Source organism: Podarcis filfolensis (genome assembly GCF_964270895.1).
Source record: "Podarcis filfolensis genome assembly, chromosome: 7".
Taxonomy (NCBI): domain Eukaryota; kingdom Metazoa; phylum Chordata; class Lepidosauria; order Squamata; family Lacertidae; genus Podarcis; species Podarcis filfolensis.
This window is the reverse complement of record NC_139603.1, coordinates 47068624-47094313: the sequence shown is the minus strand read 5'-3', so window position 1 is coordinate 47094313 and position 25690 is coordinate 47068624. Positions and strand designations below refer to the sequence as shown.

General features: G+C 43.1%; 2 protein-coding genes across 14 annotated transcripts in view; one reads left to right on the top strand and one right to left on the bottom strand.

Annotated features, from left to right (window-relative positions):
* OSBPL1A (oxysterol binding protein like 1A) overlaps positions 1-8582 on the top strand; it is a 149705-nt gene extending 141123 nt beyond the window's left edge. For 5 of the 11 annotated variants that reach the window (XM_083622886.1, XM_083622885.1, XM_083622882.1 and 2 more), the window contains 4 exons: positions 313-436; positions 1385-1475; positions 5077-5100; positions 7384-8582. In XM_083622886.1, coding sequence (XP_083479012.1) covers positions 313-436; positions 1385-1475; positions 5077-5100; positions 7384-7486 — 342 coding nt within the window. In that variant the 3' untranslated portion in view covers positions 7487-8582. Of the gene's footprint in view, positions 1-312; positions 437-1384; positions 2186-2238; positions 4054-5076; positions 5101-7383 lie in introns of those variants that run through there. The other 6 variants (XM_083622880.1, XM_083622889.1, XM_083622887.1 and 3 more) reach the window with 2 other exon arrangements.
* A 1019-nt stretch (positions 8583-9601) lies between these two features.
* On the bottom strand, positions 9602-22899 carry CABYR (calcium binding tyrosine phosphorylation regulated). Of its 3 annotated transcripts, none has more exons than XM_083623001.1 (6): positions 22647-22899; positions 21244-21426; positions 21015-21068; positions 18121-18426; positions 15051-15692; positions 9602-9707 (listed from the first exon to the last, which is right to left on the bottom strand). In XM_083623001.1, exons 2-5 carry the CDS (start codon positions 21389-21391, stop codon positions 15058-15060), a joined length of 1143 nt encoding a protein of 380 aa, XP_083479127.1. In that variant the 5' UTR covers positions 21392-21426; positions 22647-22899; the 3' UTR covers positions 9602-9707; positions 15051-15057. The 3 variants fall into 3 exon arrangements, with proteins under 3 accessions (XP_083479127.1, XP_083479126.1, XP_083479125.1); XM_083623000.1 differs by having other exon boundaries at positions 15051-15191; positions 17227-18426; positions 22664-22896; XM_083622999.1 differs by having other exon boundaries at positions 15051-15191; positions 17227-18426; positions 22647-22895.
* Between the last annotated feature and the right edge of the window lie 2791 nt (positions 22900-25690).

The window sequence follows — 25690 nt, the reverse complement described above, 5'->3', positions numbered from 1 at the left end:
ATGCAGCTTAACACTTTCTGTTATGTTGACATTGATCCTTTTCCATTGATCCCATTCCAGTTCTTGAAGTCTTCTAGTTCGTCCTGCACAAAATCCCATCTTGGCCACTTAGATAATTTGATGATACCTGTTCATTTCATGAACATACTCCTTTCCCCAAGGTCACTGTAATGAAAACATTGAATAAAAGGCCCCAAGACTGACCCCTTGAGAAACTCAGTTGGATACTTCCTCTGAGAATGTATAAGCCTATTAACAGCTGGTACTTGCTCATATAAAAGAACATTCAAAAAACTCTTTGTTGTTTTTCAGATGTACAACTTCACTACTTTTGCTATGGCTTTGAATGAATTGGATGAAGAAATGGAAAGTGTTATTCCTAAAACGGACTGCAGGCTAAGGCCAGATATAAGAGCTATGGAAAATGGTGACATAGGTAATTTAAAGGGCTAGCTGAATTTTTTTTATTTTTAAAAAAATCTATATCCAAATGCTTCATTTTATAGGACATACTTTTCATGTATAGATTTGTTTTAGCAATCAAATTTTACATAGTCCCTTGCAAAGGAATGCCTGTTAGTGATATAAATAGTAATCGGATGCTAACTTTTTGAGAATATTTACATCTGACATTCCCCTTCTACAGCTAGCAAGGCAGCTCCTCCTCGTGCAATGGTTCTCAGTTTTGTCATTGATTTTATATAAATGAAAATTTATGCCTTATAAATATGAGCTTGTCCTTTCTCACAGTGTCAACTTTTATCAGGAGCTGGTTTCTGATTTTGTAGCAATACCATCAAAATTACTCAGACTTTCCTTTACACAAATGCAAACTCATATTAACAAATTTCAGTTGATTTCCAATGTAAATTTACAGAAGCAAAGAATATGTGAAAATGCTGCAGTGTCAGGGTTGCATCCAACACTATCACTGCACATAACACTATCGCTTTGCTCCCATGACTTCACCTCCCCTGTGGAAGCCTTTTGTACACCCTCAAAATCTGCTCGGGGGGGTGGGGGTGGGACACACCACCTGAAGCAGAGTTAGAAGGCATGAGAGGTGCTATAAGTGGGGATAAGAGGAAGGTGAAGTCCTGTTTGCTCATGCCCTTAGTTAATGTACCTTACATGTCTGTTATCTTACATCATTCCTTGGTTACTCCCATTTTTTGGGAGCATGGGAAATATTACAGTGAAGCTGGTGTTTGAATGATCTACCAGTTCACACCACTGCACAAAAATCTCAAGATTCTAGTTGTGCCAACCAAAATGGCATTAAAATTCTACCCCTGTCACTGACATAGCAGTATTCCAGCTATTGGGAGTATTCTTCCGTATGTTTCAGTTGGATCCAGCCTTTTCTCTGTCTGTCTCTTGGTAGATGTAGCAAGTGAAGAAAAGAAAAGGCTTGAAGAAAAACAAAGAGCTGCTCGTAAAAACAGGTCAAAGTCAGAGGAAGACTGGAAGACAAGGTCAGTAAACTGGGGGCTAAAGCACTTGATTTAATAGTTTACAAATGTCTTTTCTAACTCTCTTTTCAAATGTCTGCATACTTGGGAGTGCCTGGCAATACGACACACGTCCACTGCTTATGTGCTGCAGTACTTTGCCATTTCAAATTGCTCATAGTCTGAAAACTCACTGCACCATCATTTTCAAAAGAGGTCTTATATTTTACAACAGTGATTTAACTACTTACTTCTGCTAATTTCAGTCATTACTCACTAGATGTTTTGCTCATGTTAAAGCTTTTTAAAGCACTTAGGTTTAGCAGTAGCCCCTTGTATTTCAGAAGTGGAATTAAGACTTATGAGTGAGGTAAACAAATTATTTCCAGTAGAGCCACACTGGAGTCTGTGAAAATCCCTAGCATTTTTAGGCCAGCAGTGGGGACTCAGAAGTAATTTGTAGCTGGTCCCAGGGGAATTTAGAAAGAAGGGTACTTTTGACCTCCTGTGTCTCTCTAGCAGTGTTTGATTGAAAACATTAAGGGTAGGCAGACTTGGAAACTCTCCTGTTGAATACTCTGTTGTATCCCAAGCAAGTTAAATGATTCTGGGACAGGAGTGGGATTACAATTGCGAAGAAGTCTGATGGAATAGAATTTTGGTACAATTCTGTCTTGAAGTTTAAAATTTGGAATTCATATCCAATAAATGCAACGAGTCTGCATTTTGAACTTGTGAAGTAGCTTCAAGCTCAGAGTGGGTTTGTGTTTTTTGTGCAATTCTTAAGTTTCGGCACTAATCGGTGTGCTTTTCCACTTGAGTCTCCAATAGATGCATACCTCTAGCAAACACAGTACACATGTAATACTTCCACCCATATTCCATGAAAACATGAGGTCTGCATTCCTCATTGTAAAAGACATGCATTGCCTATGAACATACATGCACCTGTGTGAACATACATACATACATGGACAGCCTAGTGTTAAGGTTTTTTTATAATCCTTGCAATTTAAGTTGGTTTTGAAATGTGTCTCAGGGCAAGTTGAATGATAGGGCTGCAAAGCTACCTTGTGAAATGCAGCCTACACTCCCATTCTTAAAAAGGCATTTACACCACAACTTCTGATTGTAAAAACATATTGAACTTGATTATTGTGCTTGTAAAGTACACACAACATTATAGCAACTTGAAGGAAGCAGACACACACTCTTGTATACACAGTCCAAACAAGGTGATTTTGGTACTAAATACAGAATGCAGTAATATGTCAAATAGACTGTTTCTTTGCCACATTTAATATTCCATGAGTGTTTCTTTCATAATGGTAGAAAATACTGAGTGTAGAGCACATTAATTTACATACCTTTATTGTGGGCATGTTCACAAATAACAATGGTTGTGAAGCCATTTCAGTCCCCCAAAATAGAACTCTAAAATACCTTTTATTATTATTTGCCAGTAAGCAACACTTTCTAAAACTGGAAAAATGACTCCAAAGAAATTTTTTGAACTGTTCTTTTTATTAGGTTGCATTTAAAATTTTGGCAGCTTATACCTCACATTCTGGTCCTTTTACGCAAATGTTATACTGACAGGATAGTGTCAATATTAAAAAGTGATTCAATTTTGTGCTTTATAATGGTAGAACACCAAAGTAATCATGTATTAAATATTCAGTTGCTCTAGTGGCTGTATTTTTTTTTTTAATAGTTCAGCCAGAAATCTCATAATTGGGAGATTTAAAGACTGCTAAATAGGGATAAAAACAAATCAAAACATTTCAATAGGAGTTCATCTAGTTGCATTGGAAACTCCAGGAGATGAAAAAAGTTTTCCTAAAAGAAGAAAGTACTGTATATATCAGGCAGGCTAAGAGGCTTGATAGCCCAAATTATGTTTCTTCAGTATAATTAAATTCAGCAGGATGTTTCAGTTGCTTTGCAAACAGGTCAATGAACCCAAATAACCCTAGACTATTGTGCAAGAATGTGATGGGATGAATTGCTTCTGAAACAAAACAGCTGAATTTACAAATGACAAAGGTTTCTGGCTTGTAAAAATAAATTGTGAAATTGCATGTTTAATGCAAGATAAGGGGCAAGGTTTTGCAATACAAGCTGCTTTAAGGCACATCAGTAGTCAGTGTGGGAAACGAGGCCTGCCACATGGTACTAATTTTCTAAATGAGTCAAACTACCTCCCAGACCTTACCTTTCTCACAGAAGGCAACAGCAGGGTCTTCCAGCCTCTGAATAGGACAGTGCATCAAATCATATCTGTTTCAGAAATGCAAACTTTCTACTGCATTGGTCAGTGTGCAGTAAAAATCAGAATTGGGACAAGTAAGTCTTTTTTAAAAAATCAGTGGGTAGCTAGGACAATGATACATTGTTGATTTTAATGGGACATGAATGCTTGACTGTGTTCTGTGCTACTTTTATTATCCCTGGCAAAGAGCCAAGTGCGTTGGTGTGAACAGGGACAGAATGGATTCCCAGTGGAAGTGTTTTCCCCCGTTGCCGGGATTATTCCTTTTCCTTGCCCCACTCTACATTTTTAGCAGGGAGATTGTGAGGTTGTTTTTTAAAAACAAAAACAGTAAATGCCCTTTTAGAATTCCGGTCCTATGTTTTAACTGTGAACAGAGAATGTGAACAGAGTGAATGGTGGACCGTGACTCCTGTATATTATACTATTATCACAGTGAACTTCTTGTAAAGAGACAGACGGATAACATGCTGTATTATTGCTTTACTTTGAATTATGCATTTATTTCTACAGAAGTTGTATTTTTACATGGAATTGCTCAGTGCTCCTAAATGCCTACCATATGTTACAAACATTATGCAGAGAATTGCTAGAAATTGCACCCCGTGTGATAACTTGCCATAATGCTGGGTACCATAGTACTCTGGTAAAAACCGTTGTGTGCAGTGCAGATTCTTCTGGGAGGTGTCTTGCTGTGGTTTGAAAATTCCCATCGTGGTTGGGGCTGACTCCACACTGGAGTTGGAGCCCAATCTATGGAGGGCAGCAGACTGGGAAAGGCTCTGCTGCAACCACAGAAAGTCAGATGCTCTTGGTCCCTCCTGCAAGGTACTTGCAGTACGAGCTTTTCAGGGGGAAGGGGAAGCATACACATTTGCTCATGCTGGTTTTGAGTCCCAGGAACGTAGTTTAAGGAAACAGAATGAGAAACTGACACTTTCCTCCAAGCTCAGCTGCCAGTTTGAATATTCATCATCAGGAACTTTTCCCCAGATACTTTTTGTCCTATTGCTGCCAGACATGGTTTCTATTTAGAAATCAAGTACCTGTATACTGAGAACAAACTAAGCTGTACGTTAGGAATTAAAACTTTAGAAGCTTCTGAAAGTTTCCTCCGGCTCCAGACTTGGGAGTGTCATTGTGTATTCTTCGGTCAGAAGCTACTGAGCAGTCTGTGCATAATAGCTTTTACACAAACTTCCAAATGTTGCCTTCATAAAAATACTTATGCAAAGTAGGGGACATGAGCTAGCTTCCAACAGGCACTAGACTCTACACTTTCTTTCATGGTTTGCTCATTCAAATGTCTTATTGTTGCTGTAAGTTGCATTATGTTTTGTCTCTTTTTAAAAGTCAGCCAGTGGCCCAGGGACCCAGGTTTGATCTTTTCTGATACTTTTTTTGCTTGCTTTCCTAACATGTTTGGCTTTGCATTTTAAGGCTTAAAATTGTTTCCAGTTCCTATAAATTAGTGATACTCGAAATATGAATTTGGTCCTCTTATTAGAATTCTGTCGGCTTTCCAGCTTGCCCAAATTGACTATTCTGATTTTGGGTTTTTATTTATTGGGGGGGGGGGAGTGTTATTCTTATTTAAATAGACCTTGAATGTTAATGTCCAGGGTTTCTTAAGATGTACCTGGGAAGGAAAGGCAGAGGCATATATTCTTTTCCAGTATCATAATTTTTAAGATTGTTTGGTAGTTTAAGGGTGAGTTTATACCATCATGGAAGGAATTTTAATCTCCGAATGATGATTCTCTCCTTACCTGTCAATTCTTTTTAATACATCCAGTTTGTCAAATTTTGTGAAGTACAATCGAAACCTAACCTTCAAAACATGGATGTGGGTTTGTATATACAGTAATTCTTCACCACAGGAGGGATAATAGTGTTAAAACTCACGGTCAACTTTTCTTCCCTGTTAAAATGATCATATAAACTCAGTTTGCACAAGGTGCGGTAGAATAGTAAATGTACCCAACAATTGATATTGGATTATTTGCAGTAAGTATGTATGTATGTATGTACTCACTTCTGCCTATTCCTAGCACCCTAATGCTTATTGGACCAGTTTGGACAGTCTTTTCCAGCTTTAAGAAGTGTCCTGCCATGCAACTCCCCTGATGGGCATTGCTTCATTCTTGGCTTGTATTATGCCAGTCTCCCTTGTGTTCCAGCTGCAGAACTGTGCCTTAGTACAAGCCAGGAATAAATGGCAGGGCTAGCACACAAGGAGGTGGGAGGAGCACTTGGTCCTAGCACTTGTTCTTGGCTTCATAAACTGGGGCTTATATATTATCTTTCTACGCTAAACTGAGCCATGGATGAAGGACCATTGCAAGATGGCTAGAGTGTTGCAGCGACAATGCTACCTACCTCCTGTCACCTTTTCTTTTTCATAATGGACAACAGTGTCTGTTTTTTGTTTGTAAGAAACTGAAGCTCACCTCTCTTTCCAGGGCTGTTTTTGGTGCTTGCTTCAATTAAATTTGCTAGTTGTTAAATTTTGAAAGATGGACTGATATGCATGTAACTAACCTGTAAAAGGAGGACTAGCTTCCAGGATCACATAATTAGCCAGTTGTCATGTGTCCTGACATGACCCTGTTGTCTCCACGCCTCTGAGCAGGTGCATGGGAGTGGAAAGGAAGGAAGGAAAGCTAGCCAGCCCACTATAGTCTTCTGGCTGAGAGCTCTCTCCCCTAAAGGAACGAACAAAATACCGTATTTTTCGCCCTATAGGATGCACCGGCCCATAGGACACACCTAGTTTTTGGGGGGGGAAATCAAGGGGGGGAAATTATTCCCCCCCCAGGTTTGTGCAGCCATCCCCAAGCTAGAAGAGGGAGACAGAGCGCTCTGTCTCCCTCTTCTGCCTTCAGGGACAGCCTCTCTAGCCTCCGTGGGGCAGCGGCTTGTCCCGCTATCCCCCGAGCTTGTGGGGCTGGCGGGGGGGGGGGAGAAACAAGTTTGCTTCTCCCGGGGAATAGCGGGGTGGCGGCGCTGCGCCTCCCCGCTATCCCCCGAGTTTGTAGGGCTGGCGGGGAGGGGGGGGGAGAAGCAAGCTTGCTTCTCCCCCCCCCCCCGCCAGCCTCCAGACCAGGTCGGGGAATAGCGGGGTGGCGGCGCTGCGCCTCCCCGCTGTCCCCCGAACTTGTGGGCTGCAGGCTGCTTCCCGCAAGCCTTGCGAGCCCACGGGACCTCCCGCCGGGCTTGCAAGGCTGCGAATAGCTTCCTGAAGCCTGGAGAGCGAGAGGGGTCGTTGTGCACCGACCCCTCTCGCTCTCCAGGCTTCAGCGAAAGCCTGCATTCGCCCCATAGGACGCACACACATTTCCCCTTCATTTTTGGAGGGGGAAAAGTGCATCCTATAGGGCGAAAAATACGGTACTTGGAGCCATCCCCGAAATGAGGCCACAGAACAGTTGCCTCCTAATTTGTGTTTCTCACTCAGTGATAAATTTAATTAATTTTCCCTTTCTCTCGGTTGGATCAAAACGTAGTAAGCAGGGGAAACAGTGGCTCAAGTAGATAGCGAGGAAGATAATTGTATTGAACTTCCATTGTTTCTAGAATATATATGGCAGCTCAAGCATACATTGACTGGAATATAGATACTATGTTCAAAAGCATGTGACCTTTCTCCCTCCTTTTCAGGTGGTTCCATCAAGGGCTGAATCCATACACCAGTGGGCATGACTGGCTTTACTCTGGGAACTACTGGGACAGAAACTATTTCAGCTTGCCTGATATTTATTAAGCTGCATCGGGAAGTCCGAGACTAACACAAACAAGTCTTAATCAGTTTTCAGTGTTTTCCTTTGTTCCTGTACTCTTAGAAAAAAAACCAGCTCTGAATTTTAATTGAATGTACTATATTCAGCAGCTTCTGCAGCAATTATGGTAGCACAAGATTATTGGGAGGAGATTTTGTCCACTCCCCTATATTAAACCATGTATAATATGCATACACCACATCCGTTACAGGGAGAAAGAGCACTAACTATATTTGCTGAAGAAACAGTGCAACTCATGTTCCGTCCCACCCAGGTCAAATAGAAAATAGAAACCCTTTAGGTTTTCTGTCTTTCTCTTTGGTCAGTGATAATCTGCTCACATAATGGAAATTTGAAGCCTCTTATGAAACAAATATCAAAAGCACACTCGGGAAATGCAATACTACCATGGCTTGGAGGCAGAGAAGGGCATGCCACTCGAGAAGAATGACTCAACTTTCTGAAAGTGACGTTCCATTACTTCATAAAATACTGGATTATAGACTATTAGCCTCAAAATGTTACTCTCTCTGCACCAGCCTGCCCTTCTTCCCATTCATCTCCAGATACTAAGTAGGATTAACTGGTATAAAATACTCAGAAATGTCTATTCCATGTTTAGTGCAGTGTTTTGAATTTGCTCTTACAACTTTTATTACCATGCTCAAATCTTTATGGAATTAAGAGCCATTTAAATCTTTAAAAGTTTAACTAAAATGAAGTATTTTTTTTTTAATCTGCAATGCACTTAAGATGTGCTCAGCACTATCATAGGTGGGAGGAACTGGTCCTAAGCAACAGCATGGATATTTCAAATGTATCTGGGTATTTGCTGTCAGAAGCAAACTCTCAAAGGACGTTGTGCGCATTTCAAAGCCAGCAAGGCAGCTCTGAAACTACTGTACACAGCAGATTTACCCCTTTGTTTGGGGTACATTAAACTTTATGGGATTATATATTTGTATAAAACTGAGTACATAAATTCCAGAGGGCTTGCTGCTCTTGTATAATTTAATTGCTGTTTGGAAGTATAGTGTTAACTGAATAATTTAATTGCTATTAATAAAGACTTTAAACTGCCTCATGGCCAGAATTTCTTTATTGCATTCAGGGAGGTGGGGTATCAAACCAGGAAAGGGTGGGTTTTTTAAGGTTTGCAAAATGTTTATTGAATCTGTTCAACCTAAAGCATAGTGGTGGTTGAATAGTTAAGACAGTAAAATGAATGAGATTAGTCATCCTAATTTCAGCAATTTTATGGAAGTCCTATTTATCTTCCCGCCACACTGCTTGGGGGGGCGGTGAGAGCATGTTAGTCCACATGGGCCTATTTGGAGGGCCAATGGTAACCCACAACTGTCTTACTCCCCCAGGTTGTCTAGCATACAGCAAAGGCTTGCTTCACATATTGTATAATTTTGAGGTGGGAAAGGACACTTTGTGTTGGGGCCCCTAAACTTTCGTAAAGTCTTCTGCCATATCAGGGAACTTGGAGAGAGGGAAATAATTAGCCTCTTTCTTTACTATGGGCTTTAGAACTACAAAGGAGCAGACAGTACTGCTGCTTCTCTCCATATCCAAAGTCCAACCTGAAATAAGAGCGTGGCCTGCCTCTCTTTCTCGAGCCCTTGGAATTGCCAGAATGACCACAATTAATGTCCTGCTACTACAGCCACCCAAAAATTGTGGGTAGAGGCTTCCTAGTTCCCAACTTGGGATGGAAAAACCAATGGAAGAGACAAAACAGCATTCTTATATGAGAGCCTGTTTTCATTTTGCAGTCGCATGGACTCTCCATGCCCTCGTTCTGTATTTCCTGGACATGACATTCTATTTTGTCAATTACTCGGTCATAAGACTTCTGACTAAGGGCCTTCCAAGTAGCGTAACAACTTACTGGGAAGGGAATATTGTCCTGAACTTTAGGAACTGTGTAACGATAGAAGTTCATTTTGACTTCCTTTCCCTAGCAGTCCATTTTAAACTTCTCAAATAGATCAAAGGTCAAAATGAGGAAAGTGTCCTGATTTTAGTTCACTACTCCTTGAGTACTAGTCTTAAAACTAAATACCAATGCTTTTTAAAAAACAGTCTTTAGATAAGAGCGCTTGCATTGCTTTATTGCGTGTATTAGTTAATCAATTTCTAATTAAAGATGCAGGTTTCCATTCTGGGGTGAAATGTTGAACAGCACCTCTTCTCAATCTGGGAGGGAAAAAGGTTTACTCAGTGAATTTAGCATTTCTTGTTCATGGCAGTAGCAAAACATTGGCGCATACGCTCTTGCAGAAAGGTATAAGGACTCTTAACTCAGTGCATTCTAACCTGACAGCAAGTCTCAAACAATCTCAGCCAGAGGTCATTCCCAGCCCTACAAACCAAGTTCTTTTAACTAGAGAAATCTGTGGTTTGAGCATCCAAACTATAACCAGCAAAGCATGTGCTCTGTGGCCTGCCTTGCAGCAAGAAATTGGAAACTACAGTTTGAAGTAGGTTTCCAATTTCGGCTTTGAGGCCGTGTGCAAACAATGTTTTGCTGATTCAGGTGTAACAGCAAACTGACTGGTGCTGAACAAGAACCTTGAAAGAGCAGCGGCATGCAAGAGCAGAGTGAGGGCACCATGACTCTGCAACTCATTTCCGATCCTCTTAAGGGGGTAGCTAACCTGTAGCTAACCACCCTCAGCTGTATGTTTGCTTTCATCACATATGCATTAAAAACAATCTCTCCTGCAATCTACAATCAAACATGGTCATGACAAACATAATGGATCTCAGCTCCACCCCACTACAGAAACAAAACAGCATATTCACTGGGTGATGAAAAAGTGGTAAAACAGAGGACTATCTTATTTCAACAGACGTTCCACAAATGGGGCACAGTAGCAGAGAATCTTGGATCATCAGAAGCAAGACCTCCTCCTCAGATCTTTAACTCCAAGGGTAGTAGATACAGAGAGATGAATTCTGGGACCAGACTCTATAGACCGCCAGTATGGCAAATACATGTGGGATGAAAAATGAGATTATGGGGGAGCAGAGAAGAGCAAATTCTGGAAGCTTTTGTTGACATGCAAGGGCTGCTTGGAGAGAGGCAGAGTAAATTTAGTAAGCCCTTGCTAATGTTAGTCTCCCCAACTTCAGAATTATTTCCTTTGTGCAAGTGATTCACAAACCTATCTGCCATGACAGACAGCAGGGATTCTATTAACTCTGTTTTTTAAAGTACAATCTGTTGTGCACAAGTGGAAGGGTGTCAGGAGAAAGAATTACAATTACAGTAGTTTGGTGCTCTCTGTTTCCAGCTGAAACATAGCAACCAGTGCCAACCAGAAGGGGCACACAGGTAGGGAGAGAGACCTGATTTCCACAGAAATCTGTGGTCCTACCAAATCATGATCCTACCAAATGGGAACAGGAAGCTAAGGCAGAGCATCTTCCTAACCTCCTAACCTCTTCTGAACTATACATAGCAAATAGGAAATTAAGGCTACAGCCATACCTGGGAGTAAGTCCCATTGGATTTAGTAGGACTTACTTCTGAGTAGACACAGAATCAAACTTTTTTATAGCTTTTCAAAATAATTTAAGTTTTTGTGATTCTTACAAATGACTTCTTCACGCAGCTCATCATGCAATGAAGGTGTAGGATTTGAGACTAAAAACCCCTTCCACAATGTCAGCTTACTCAAGAGCTAGCCTGCCTCTAACTGGATGTTCCATACAGCTATCAATTGAGATATCTTTCTTTTCCCCAGGTTCTGTCTCTGAATAGGCTGATGGAGACTAACAGAAAAGCAATTAGCCTCAAACTCTGCTTGTGGGCTTCATTTTGAACCTGGTTTCCATTGGGGGGAATCCAGGGATGCTGAATTAGATGGGCCTTTGGAATGGGCCTGCTCTTCTATGAAAAGCCTTTTCATATAATCTGATCCCTACCCCATTTTAAAGAAAAGATTGCTCTTTCTATCTATCTTGAATCAAGTTTTTGCTTTTTTGTTAGCCTGTGAATACAACCCAGTGCTTCAAGAATCTTAACAAATCCCACTGTTCTGACGCATGAAGGTTTTTTATTCTGTAGTACTATACAACTGACAGGAAAATGATGCATTTTAGCATCTCTATAGCCTAAAAAAGTTTCTAGAGTTGCTTACAAAGACAGTCAGGTCTCACTTTGAGGGAGAAATTTAAAATCGTGTAAATACATGTAGTTATTGGGAAGGTGGCAGGGAGAATAAATTTTTTGGCTGGAGGACCTGCTTTCCCACAGTGGGAAAGCAGTGGGGGGAAGGGGGAGTGAGAGATGGAAGGAAGGATGGAAAAAAGAGGTGGAGAACAGAGGAAAAGGCAGGAGGAGGATGCTGTGCTCTGGCAACCCCAGAAATAGTTCCCCTCTAAGCTGGCCTATCATTACTGTAGAGCCTGTGCAAGAAACAGAAGTAATGATCATTATCACCATCATTTGTAGAGCCTTAATGAATACAAGTAAAACATTAATGTGTACCACTATCTACTTTTGTGTTGTCCACCCCCACCCCATCCAAGCTTTTAGCCAGGCTATGAGCCTGAAATTTGTCCTTCACCTCAAACTATTACATTAAAGGAAATGGGTGTTTATGTAAAATTTTGGTGCAGCTAAACTGATACTGTCTACACCGAAGGTGGGAATGCATCAAGTCTGTAGGAGCTACATGGTGTTTTAATAGATGCCTTAACCCTGTTCACGTGTTACTTATAGGTGGGATATAATTGTGATGGCTGCAGAACAGAACCATGCTTTTAGACCTGCCTGCACATGACATACATCTGTATGTGAATAACGTGAGAAAATAGGTATTGAATTACGAAATTCCTAGCTCAGGCATGGAATTGCTGCCCTATACAAAAATCCACTCCTAGAGACCCTGTCCCCCTCCTCCCCTCGGCTTTTCCTAATTTCATCAGGGAGATAAATTTTGTTGTTCCCATTGTCAAACAACTGCAGCTCTACCAGTAGAGCCCAACCTACCTTCTCTGCATGCCCCCTGCCAACCTGGTCTGCACTGTCAGGAGCATGCCAGGATTTCTTAGACAACCCAAGCTGGAGATGTCAGGGAATGAACTGTGGACATTCTGCCTGCAAGTCATGTGGTCTAGCCTCACCCTTCCAAATGTAAAATTCTCCTTAGCAGAAAACTGCCACCACTGCACACTTTTACAAATATTTTACCTGCTATATTTTTTAATGTGACCTGCCTTTCTGCCTTGTACTCATGCAACTGTCAGCTCTCATCACATCCACGCTATATATGGAAAGTACATGTAAGGCAGATTTAAACCACATGGCTTCCCCAAGAGAACTTTGGGAACTGTAGTTTGTTAAGGGTGTTGGGAATTGTAAGTCTACATTTCTCCAGATTCTTTGGGGGGGGATCATGTGCTTTAAATGTCTAGTGTGTTTGTGACCTATGTTATTGGAAACTACTCCAAAAAGTATGTTTATGCCCATCTTTGCAGGTCACATCTATTCATGGTTTAATTTCTCGATAGGACCGAATTACACCCACCCACCCTTTGCAGGCTATGCTATCTTTAACTGCTTTGTCAGCTCATGAAGATGAGAACTGTAACTATTGCAGAACTGTTTTAAGTACAACAAGGCATCTGCATTATGAGGCTCACCAGGCTAGAATGACACCACCAAGCCAGCAGTAGCTCTTGAGCTCCTTGTGGCTTAAGCTGGCTTCATCTGCTGCCAGCAAAGTTGCATTTGACCCATTTACACCATGTTTGTAGGAACTGATCTACTGTTTCCTAATCACTGCAATTTTACAACACCAGCACTTTGACATACCCCAGATCATCCCCGAATTTATTTAAGTCTACTATCTCCCCCTCCCTGTTTGGCTATTCTCATACACCCTGATACACTGAGTAATTGGCCCTCAACACTATGACATGCGTCCTTTTAAACAATAGACTAGACAACATCCAACGTCATGTGAGGAGTAGGGGTGGGAGTGGATGGGTAAGGCCTGTGTCAGAACTGGACATCTGTTCCACAAGCAGGCTGACACTGTTGGTTGTCACCCTTAATACAGAGCAGCAGTTCTAAAGCATCAAAGCAAAGGCAAACCGGGTAAGATTTTCAGAAGTAACAAAGACAGAATTTCATGGATTGTTAAAAAGAACGGAACTGATCTGCATGTCTCAGCAAATCTCTAGAAAACCAGCAACCTATTCCATACTTTCAAGTTCAACAACAACAAAAACCAGGACAAAACTACTTTTATCTTTCACATGCAATAGCAGCTGGAAAATAACTCTGAGTGGCGTTCAACTAAGTTTTACTCAGACTTATTCAAATGAATGGGCCCAATTTAGTGATGTTCATTAATTTCAAGGGATCTGCTCTCAGTAAAACTTAGTTGAATGCCACCCTCTATTTTAAAGATAGCTCTTCATTAATTCTGCAATGTAGAAAACTTGCAGCAAGTATTCTGTGGACCTTCATCAAATTTCTAACCCAAATTTAGTCTCCAATAATGAACAATGCACATGAAGGAAAAAGAAAGCAAATGACAACAGATTCAGCAAGGGGGCTCACAAGCTTCAAACCCATTTCTCAGAAACTGGCCAAATGCACATTCCAAAGGAAATCAGCAATATCCCTTCAGTCATTTGTTGAGTATTTTTTAAACGTTCTATGAACAACACTTGATTTGCCACTGCATCTCTGAAAAAGGGACACACTCACCAAACTAATTAAGATGTGAATGGCATCAGCACCCTCATACAGCTCAGACCACTATGTCCTTGGAAACAGGGTCCCATGCGCATAACTGGGCAGGGAACAGATGTGCACAACACAGTGCTCCATGTGCCATTACCCTCTCTACGCACTAAGCCACTCTCTGCATGCACTACAAGTCCCATCGTCCCTGGCCATGCTTGCTGAGGCTGGTGGGAGTTGTAGTTCAGCAACATCTGGAGGGCCAAAGGTTTCTTTACACCTGCATCAAGTCCTTTTCTGAATACAAAAGTCCTACCAATGAACTGTGGGGCAAGGTGGAGGGTATTCAATTTCCAAACTTTTCTGCCAAACAGTCAAAGAACAGAATTTAAGTTTCATAAAAAACAGAAGCTAAGCACAAACTTTTGCATCAGAGCCATCACCTGGGAATACATTCCTTTGAAATCAGTAGGATTTGAGTTCCAAGTTGAAAGCTTATGGTCATTGCCAATTGAGGTCTGTGCAGAGAATTCCAACATTATTTTAGTGTCCCATTTTCAGCAGCTCACAACCCTTAAAAAATAAACTACTTGTCTACTATTTATTTTTCACTGTTCCCAATATGAAAATGGTACAGCTTCTTCTCTAGAGGGAAATGCATAAAAGGAATGTGGAGTTAGGGACACCCCCCCCCCAGCAGTTTGCAACCTTGGAAGAAAACTTTCTGATCCCAGAATGGCTGCAGCATATTAGAAATGTAGCCCACTACAGAATACATCTCTACAATCAACCAACCAACCATTAAAAAAATAAACGAAGTGAACTGATCTACTTACCCTTTTGCTATTCTGTCCTGCGCACAGAGGCAGTAGTAAATGTGATCTCTCCTGCTATACCATAGCTGCCTGCAAAGGGTGCTTTATCCCCAGCTCCTGAGCCCTTCTTCCCATTCATCACATCTTCCAGTGGTATGGCAACTGAAAGAAAAACTGGAGTTGGAGGCCTGCCGCTATCCTGTGCGGAGTTAAAATTGGGATTGGCCATTTTCGGATCTGCTGCCCTGGCAACTGGTACGGGTATCGTAGCGAACCTCCTCACAGTCCCGCCAGTATCCTGCTGTGCAAGGACAGCATGGCCAGGGATGGGTTTCCAGTCCTGTTTATTCTGAACAGAAGAGCCCACTAAAATGAAAGGTGGTGCATTTCCCTTCTTCCCATCTTCCATCATCACATAAGTTGGAGAGGACACTTGTGGTGGTTGGCCTTGTTGTAGCATCTGCGGCTGTAGATACTGCGGCTGGTCCTTACCACTAGATATGAATAGGGTTGCCTGGGGAACAGGAGCACCAGTTCCAACAGGTGGAAGGGGTGGTGGAGGTGGTGGTGACTTGCGACCTTGTTGATGCATATCAGTTAGACAATAGAGAGTCCACACATTAGAATATGGTGGTGGTTGTCCTGGTTCGCTTGTTGCCATGGCTATAAAATAAAAATTTAAAGAAAATTTGCTGGCATGAAAGACCATCTAGTAGGATGTACGAACTGCAGTCACATTGCATAGCCTTACCCACAACTTTATGCCACAAAGAAAGGATGTTACAGAGAGGAGAGAATCCCTGAAGGCAAAAGGGAGGACCTTGGCATGGCTGAAATGGAGAACAGCAGAAGAACCGGTTCTCATAATTTTCGAAATAAATCCAAAATATCAGATTCACAACTTGGGGGAAATTTTTGTCATTAGGTACTTCTGTTGGTTGTAAGGATACTGTTTTCGTATGGGTGACCCAAAGATGATGGGTTGAAAGTGTCTCCTCGACCACAAGTCCTGTCCAGCCATGCCAACCCTTTGTGTTCCTCTAACCCCTGTCCCCTTCGGCATTCTCTCTTCTGTAAGATGCTTCCAGACCTTACCTACCTATACCTCTCTAATGGGAAGTGACTCTAGGGAATAGTGCGCCATCGCAGGGCACACCAAGGCCATGGGAAAGATGCTAGGAGAGCTTCTCCAGCTCGAGAACAGGAGTGGGCTACACACTTCTCACGGAGGGAGAGCAGAGAATGAGAGGAAACACTGTCGCCATGGGAAGCCAATCCTCCAGCTGCAGCAAGTTCTGCAGTTCTCAGCAAGAAGCGATTAGTCCCCTCTCTGTTAACAATCTGGAGAAGACCAGACCTAAAGGGACAGCCCAGGCAACCACCACCATTTCTTTTAAATGCAAAAACCTAAGCAGTGCCATGGCTGAGCATCTGAATACTAGTTCGTTTTTTAAAAAACACAACCTGAAGCCACGGTCACCCACATCACTTTCTGTTAACCACTGTGAGCATGTGTGTAATTTTGATTCAAGATGCATAGTCTATTGTGAGAGGGGCTAATCATGGTTTAAAGAAGGGCCAAAAGGCATTGGCCTAACTCCCCGCTGAATGTCATCCTGCTCCTGCCCAGTCCGCTTGCAAGAAATGATACAAGACTTGAGCAGAAAAATGGGGCAGCTGGCACTCATGCAAGGTACGTTTTGGGGCCTACTCACAATCAACCATGCACCTGGAAGAAAACAGAGGCAAAAATTCCAGACATGCACATTCCAGTTAGGTGCTGTGGGCTCTGTAACTCCCTAAAAGCAAAAGTGACCAATCACTTATCTCATCAAGGCACTGCCATAGATACTTGCATTTAAATAATTAAAGCTCCAGTCCCCAAGGCACTGTACCAGCACAAGGCCTTTGGGGTCACAACCACACCATTCATTTAAAGCACATGGTTTCCCCAACAAAGTCCTGGGAATTGTAGTTTAAGGGTGCTGGGGGCTCTGTGAGAGGTAAACTGCAGTTCCCAGTATGCTTTGTCAGGGGAGCCATGTGCTTTTAATGTACAGTGTGGGTGAGACCTCAGTCTCAGCTGAGCTATGGGCACAAGTGCATTTGAGGAGATGGAGCCATCTGTTGATTATGGAGCAATAATATCACTACAACATGGAATAGGCAGCTTTCAGAAATATCTTGACTTTCTTACCTGACATAATAAAACCTGGATCAGCTGAACTCAGTTCCTCTGCAGTATCCATCCTGTCAGGGTCACATTCTGCATCATCTGCAGATGGATCTAGAATACTAGCAAACTGACCTGCATTCTGCGAAGCCATCAGCGGATTAAAGAGACATGCTACAGTGTCTACGAAAGGAATTACTATCTGCTGCGGAAACTGCTCTACATAGGGTGGTGGTTGGGGCTCTCCACCAGCATTGGGATCATCATCACACATGGGGGTGAGCTGTATGTCTGATGTGAGCTCAATTTCACTTGAACAAGATTCAGCCTGCAATGGGTCTTTATCAGGAGGAGGAGGTGGTGGTGGTGGCGGGGGCGGCTGTTCTTCCAGCAAGGGGTCTGAGGAATCTGGATCTGCTACGTCAGCAGGTGGCTGCTCAGCCTGACTGCCTGAGGTAACTACCTCCCCAGGAGCAGAGGTGTGACTTTGAGTGGCGGACCCAGCCCTGAGAGAGTGTACAGAAGCTGCAGGGGCGGCAGGCTCTGCTTCTGCTTCTGCAGGGGCAGCAGGCTCTGCTTCTGCTTCTGCAGGCGCAGCAGGCTCTGCTTCCTCGGGGGCAGGCTCTGGTTCTGCGGGGGCAGGTTCTGGTTCCGCAGGGGCAGGTTCCGGTTCCGCGGGGGCAGGTTCCGGTTCTGCGGGGGCAGGTTCTGGTTCTGCAGGGGCAGGCGGTTCCTCTTCTGCAGGGGCAGGCGCTACTTCCGATGGGGCAGGGGCAGGTTCCGGTGCGGGTGAGGGTGGCGGGGCCTCTGTGACTGAAGCAGCAAGATTCTCTACACTTTGGGATGAGGTAGGGAGCGTCTGCACTGAGACCGCCACATCCTTCAGTTCAGCTTCGGAAGAAACAGGTTCAACTTTACCTAGCATCTGCGATGCCAGCTGGGCTGGATCGGCCGGGACGTAGGCGAGCCCAGCTCCCTTTTCGTCCCCAGCCCTGTCTACAAACTCGTCCACGGTCGATGGGTACTGGGTTGTCTTGGTGCACTGTTCACGGCGTGGTTCTTCACTTATCTGGTCCTCTTCTGTGTCAGTCGATTTCTCCTTCCGTTTCGGTTCGTCACTCATCGGAGCCGTCGTGTCCACCTCTGGCCTATATGCATCTCCCACGTCAGCCCTTTTGCGGGGCACCTGCGCCGCTCCTGCTGTCCCTTCTGCCCATCCTTCCACTGCAGGGTGAACAGGAAACAAGGTTAAACAGCTTTCTCCTCAAAGCGCTTTCTCTCTCTCTTTCTCTCTAAGCCACCAACTTGCAGTTGCTTAAAACCACCAACTTCCAAGTCCAGTTTGAAAAGCTTAACACTTATTTATTAATTGCTGGGAGACTCAATGAACAGCTAACATGGAGCTTGTGAAACGTTGAGGTGGTTCCATACATTCAACTGTCAAATAGTGTCCACTTGTCATTTCAAGGCTGCAAAATAGGAGCCAGTTTTCTGCAATTCCCCAAAGTCTGGCTTTTTAAAATACTTTCGCTTTATACTTTAAATGCTGAACAGGAAATGTCATAATGACCTAGACAACATTAATCCCTTTCCATGAAACCACTTATTTCCTTTGGAGAGGGGTTACAGCTCAGTGACAGAGAAAGCATTTTTTAAAACCTCTTCCTGTAATAGTTAGCTCATGATCTGTGATTTTTATATTTTTAATGTGGTTTCAATTGTACAGATGTAACTGTTACAAACCACTTTGCTATTTTTTATTTAATTTTCATATGCAAGTGGTTTTTTTTAATGAACAAATACATATACAAGGTCCGCTGTTTGCCCCCCACTGCTGTCAGGCAGGACTGGGAAAGATCTCTATTCAAAACCCTGGGAAGTTGCTACTAGTCAAGTATCAACAATACTGAGGTAGATACTGGCCTGATTCAGTATTAGGCAGCTGTGTTCTTTATGGAAGGTGTCTGCTGAGCACCACTTTCTATAAACCCCAGGTTCCTACAAATCGTAAGTGGATCCTTTCTACTTCAAACAATTCATCTGCTTCTGGACTATTACCAAATAGTGGTCATGGGCCTGATCTGATCTCAAGGCTGAATAGCCCTAAATAGCCACTATGAGGAGGCTGCCCCCCTGTGGCCACATGTCCATTTGATAAGTTGCATGTGCACTATTCACTCATTGTTTTCCTCTCGCATCCACTCAGCAGCCTAATTTAGAAAGCAGGGGAGACCTTTTTGTTGTTGCTATTGTTAAACAACTGGGCATCAGAATCCTCATGGATTTGCTGTGAATCACTCAAGAGATCTACCTTCCGGCCACCTCTGCCTTACAACATAGATCAGGGACATATTTGGGGACAGGGTATTTTGTGACTGCATGAATAAACTTCCCCAACCTGCAGCATATTTTCCACAAAAATACAAGTCAACTTTCTACCAGGGATGAGGAAGCTGTGGGGCCTTCCAATGTTGCTGGGCTAGAACTCCCACCATCCTTGACTGTCGGCCATGCTGTCTGAGGCTGGTGGGGGTTGTATCAAAACAACCTCTGGAAGGCCACAAGTTCCACTGCCCCTGACTGCTGACTCAAACAGTGTATCTTCAAATTGCCATTTAAGAGGGGATCTCTCCAAATCCAATTTAGCTGCCTCAGTTATAATCCCTTTTTGAGGGAGACAGAATAACACATTGCAGTAGTTCTGTGATCCTGTTTACAGGGGCGAAACGAGGCTTTATTTCACCCAGGTCAAAGACCCAGTTTGGCACACACACACACCCCACCATGTGCATTTGTGTACACACAGAGAGGCTGGAAGCATCAATGGCGCCCCTCTGAAGGCTTCACCCGGGGCAAAAAGTCTGGCTAGGTCTCCTCCACCCCCATAGCAACGGCTCTGCTGTGTAGCATATTTTAAAAGGCATGAGATTCCAGGACTCAGGCTATAAGTGGAAGACTGATGTGGCAGAAAAGGGGTTTCTATTGCTACAATTGATAACAACTGTTACTACTACTACTACTACTACTACTACTACTACTAATGATACGGTTCAATATTCTCTAAACAGAGATATCAAGTCTTTTTAACCCAAAATGATGATTCCAATACAAAAACTGCAGGCTATCATTTAGAAAGAAATACAGTTTGCATAGTGCGTCAATATATTCTATATACCATCTAAAGTTTATTCATACATACAATTCCTAGTGATTTAAAAACACATGTGCTAAAACACAAGATTGCTGATTTCCCCCCAATACAAGGAAGGACAATCTTTACTGCAATTAAAAGGTTAACAATCAATGTTTTGCTTGATTTGGCACTTTTCGCATTTAATTCAGTAACACTTAAGAAAGGAGGGTTTCTTATTTAATTTTCCTGGTGATATTTGATTTTCCAGGGTGAAAAGCACCGTTCCCAAGCTGCATTTTCTTGTATGGGGCGAGTTTCTGTTGGAAAATGGGATGAGGAGGAGAGCCCCTTTCCCCCCATGCCAAGTTCCCACTTCAAATAGCACCCTCAGTGGCTGCACTGTATTTCTTTTAAAAAGAGGGAGGGAAGGCAGGAATGATCCACACCATAAAGTGCATTCAATGCACACTTAAAGCAGACTGCTTTCCCCAAAGAATTTCAGGAACTGTAGTCCCCCCACCTACAATTCCCAGGACCCTTAACAAACTACCACTCCCAGGATGCTTTGGGGGAAGTCATGTCCTTTAACTGTGTGTTGCCTGTGCTTTAAATGTATGGCATGCATCTGCCTGTGCTAGTTCTTGCCCCAAGAACTATTGCTTTGCTGCTAATGTCTTACCTCTAGTCATATGAAACTCTCTCACCAGGTCTTTAATGTCTAAATTAGGGTGGTCTGGGGAAAAAAGGCGGGAAAAGCCAGTTAATTTTAATTCAGGATATCAGATTTTACAAAGGCTTAAGGGGGTGGTTTGCTGACAATTTACAGTACTGCGGCAGTACTGTTAGTCCATAATGTCACTGAATTGCTCTATAAACTAGTATTTAACTTAAAAAGAAGAAAAGCAAACCTTCTCGGAAAAGTATCAGTTCCCTGAAATACACAGCAGCAAATTCAGTAATGTTAGAAGGACTGGCTTTCAGAACTGCTCTGCTCACTCCCTCAAGTAGAGTCTTGAGGCCATAAGGAACCACCATCCTGGGCTTTGTGGTATGCATTGTTGCCACTTGAAGACAATACTGCAATTTCACAACTGTAAGGAAAGGAAACTGGATGAAAAAAACTGGTGTTTTCTACAATCTACACAACTACTTTCTACCCATAACCCACATGGAAGGCATCACCCTCAGTGATTTTTCAGGGCCTCTAGTGGACAGTAATGAGGAAGTTTAGCATGTGTAGACCTCTTATTGGAATTTTTGGAGGGGAAGCCATGTTAGGCTGCAACCCGCACCTCCCTCTTTGCCCAGATCACACTGCTAACTACTTGCACCCCCAAGGGTAGCTGTAGAATGATGTCATTTCATGCATTTATATTCTGCCTATTAGGGTAAACCCTCCCAAGGCAGCTAACAAAAATCAATACAAGATAGCATTTCAAGAGGTGTTAGCCTTCTGCAGCAAAAACAACAGAAGTTGCTTCCAAACCCATTTACTGAGCATTCCTATTGATTTGTTTGCACGTTTGTGCGAAGGGTTACACACCTCACTTTCCAAGGTATTTCCCCATCACTCTCCAAATCACAAAAAGCACCACCTGAATTTGCAGGTATGCACTTGAATCACACCTGTAAATAGCAACAGGTGGAAGATGTCCAGAGACTCTTATAATGCCTTACAGATTAACAAATTTAATATTGAATCAGCTTCTATCATGTGTATGGAGTGTTATACTGAGTTACAGAATACATATGGGAATTTTTGGGGGGATGGGGGTGTAAAAAGTGAGGTCAGCAAGGGAAATAAAATGCAGAAAGTATTAATCATGCACATTCACAAAACAGTTAAGTACATCCTTATCACCACACCTGTATTGTATTTCCAGCTATATTTCCAGCTATATTTCTACTCAGACCTAAGAGTGTGTGTGTGTGTGTGTGTGTGTGTGTGTGTGTGTGTGTGTCTACACACACTTACATGCATCTGATGAAGTGGACAAAGTGGTCCACGAAGTTTATGCCATAATAAGACACAAATAGCTGAGAAATGTGCTGAGAGTCTTCCCTGTGGGGAGGGTAACCACAACTGAAATAAACCATCCAGCCGTAGTGGGGCGCCGCTCCCGAGACCTCGAGCCCGGGCTCCGACGCCCTTCCCTGCACGCCCCTCGCCCAGCTTCGCGGCCCTGCACGCAGGAAGCCGCCCCTCGCTCAGCTCCTTGTTTGCTCCCCATCCAACCCGCTCGTCCTCCTCATCAGCCACAAGGTGGCTCCCTCGCTCGCCAAACCGCCGCTGGCTCGAAAGCCGCCCGACCTTTCTTTAAAAAATACTTCGCTAGTCGGCTGCGCCGAAGCTCCCGCCTCGCCCCTTGCCGGAGCCTCCTCTGAAGCGGCGAAGAAGACCGGCGGACCTTTTATATCGAGATGCTCCTGGTGGGCGGGGCTAGAGCGCACGCATTTGTGAGGTCACAAAGGCCGAGTTAGACCAGCGCTAAGGAAAGGGCGGGGAGGCCGGCCCTGACGTTCGCCAGGCCTGCTCTAGATATACGCGCGAAGCCCCTCAGCGCAGCCAACTCGAGATGAGCGCGCGCCTCACTGAAACAGGCGCGAAGCGGGTCAGGGCGTCGGGGATCCAGCTGCAGTTATCACACGGCCGTTACATAAACGCGTCATGATTACAATAAAAAACCCGCCAGTGGCTTTACACGTGACGAGTTATCTAGTACAGAGAATTAATATGTCCCTCACTGTTTGCATTCCCAGGTGAAACTGACTTGGCTACGCTCGTTTACCTGAGGGAAGCGAGTGGGGGAAGCTCTTATTAAGCCTGTGGTGTTCAACAAGAGGCCGACCCCGTGCTGGCAAAAGGCAATTCCCCACATTTAAATTCAAGTTATATTGGCAATTAGAGACGGTGTGGCATAGTGCCTAGGGTTCAAATCCCCGCTCAGACATGAACTTCACTAGCGGACCTTAGGGCAAAGCACTGCATTTTGGCCTCACCCAGCTTACAGGGTTCCTCTGGTGATAAAATAGCGAGCAGAAGGCAAGGTGGTTATAAATGTGTTTTTAAAAAATTGTTTTGTCTGAAAAGATTGTTTACAATCTGTAACACATGCTTCTCCCACCCCTATAAAATGTACCTTCATACTGCTGTCAAAGGTTAGATTGCACACTCATGAAGACACATACCTCTCTCCTTCCAGTATTTTGGAGGTGCTTTATAAATAAGCAGCAACAAAATGGATGCCTGCATGCATACAAATTGACAACATACAGGAGGCATGTGAATATGAGTACAAAAGACATGTTTCCTAAATGTTTGACTTTTCAAATCCACTTGCAATGTGTCAAGAAATGCTATATAAACGTGAAAAGCTCAGCTATTCAGCATTAAGTTCTCCCCTAGCTCCATTAAATCCGTATAATTTCACTGCTTGAGCGCCTTCCAAGGGCTATAGGTAAAGGTAAAGGGACCCCTGACCATTAGGTCCAGTTGTGGCCGACTCTGGGGTTGCGGCGCTCATCCCGCTTTATTGGCTGAGGGAGCCGGCGTACAGCTTCCGGGTCATGTGGCCAGCATGACTAAGCCGCTTCTGGTGAACCAGAGCAGTGCACGGAAACACCGTTTACCTTCCCGCTGGAGCGGTACCTATTTATCTACTTGCACTTTGACGTGCTTTCAAACTGCTAGGTTGGCAGGGGCAGGAGCAGGGACCGAGCAACGGGAGCTCACCCCGTTGCGGGGATTCAAACCGCCGACCTTCTGATCTGCAAGCCCTAGGCTCTGTGGTAACAAATTAACAAGTTGCATGCAAGTCAATGGGACTGTTGGCATCCGCTTCTGTGAGTATAGCTATATGATGCATGTGCTTTCCGAACATTTATTTGCTACATTGACTTCTGTGTGCACCTGAAAATAAAGTATGTGAAGAGATCCTGAAACACAGCAGGCACAGATCTCCACTGGGGAGTTCATGTAAGCTTTTGAGGCTTCACAGTATTCTGGTTTTTGTTGTCATGTATTTTCTGATTTTGAACATTGTGGACCAATTCTCTGTAACTCAGGACTTTAGGAGAACGTAAAAGACAAGTGTGGGAGTGAATGCAGGTGGACTCTTGGCAAAGCTAGTAGTCAAGTGAGTAAGCAATTGAGTATAGGCAGATAAAAGGTTTTCAAAGCCTGCATATGCATGGAAAGCAGAAGTAGAACTTTGTAGATCTGGAATTATTCAAACACTCAGGTAATTAATACAAGTGTATTTTGATTCCTTTTTTTAATGCTAATGTTTTCAAAATGCTGGGATCTATTCAGGCATTTCCCTATCTTATGTTTGAGCTAAGGCTTGAAAGCACTGAACTATCTGCAGGTCTGTACTACAGATTAAACCGTATACAACCTTGTATGACCACCACCTTGAATACCTAAACAAAGTGATTTTTGAAAAATTCTCAAACTGAAGTAGTGAACATTGTGCATAGTCTAATGGATTTTATGCAACCATTACACTGGAAGAGATTGAAGGCCATCTAAACGTAACCCAGCACACAAAGACCATTCACCCACTTGCACAACACAGATCAACCTGTGGCACAATTCAGCTCACAAAACAAACTCCAAGGCCTCCAAGCAACTTAATCTAGAGGGAAATCCCTTCCAAATGTAAATCATACCCAGTTCATACCATGTAAAAATTATCCAAGTTATGCTGAATGAATTATTGTGAGTGTGACTTATGCTACAAAGCTTCCAGTCTAATTGTGGCAGTCTTGGCACTCCAACAGAAAAAGAAGGGAACCAGTTTTCAATGCAATGGTTCACAAGTGAGGGATGTGAAATTGTACAATTTCATTGATAAATATTATTGTATCATATTATAAGCCCAGCACACTCCATTTCCTCTGAGCTAGGCTAGCAAAAAAATTAACTCACTATAAATTTTCTTTTGATTTCCACAGTTTGTTCAATTTAATTAATTGCTCCTCTATTGCATTAACTCTGCTGTTATTTGCTGTGCAACAATTGTCCCTTTCCCATTTGTTTGATCAAGCAACCCTCCTGGCTAAGCCGCTGATGTAATCTATGCAGGTGCTGAGGGATACAACAGGATGGCATTTAAAAAACAGAGGTCAAGTCAGGAAAATGTTCTACAGATTTTATTTAAGAACCAATGTGGTAAATATAAGAAACAAGCATTGAAAGTTTAGTGGCAGAACATAAAGTGTTTGGCTCCGGGGGGGAAAGTGAATACATCTTTTAAGGAAAACATTTTTTTAAAACGGTAAACAAGTACAGATTTTGCATGGGAAACATGTCTTTGCAGCACACATAGAATACTGTTGTCCAAGCCACAACTG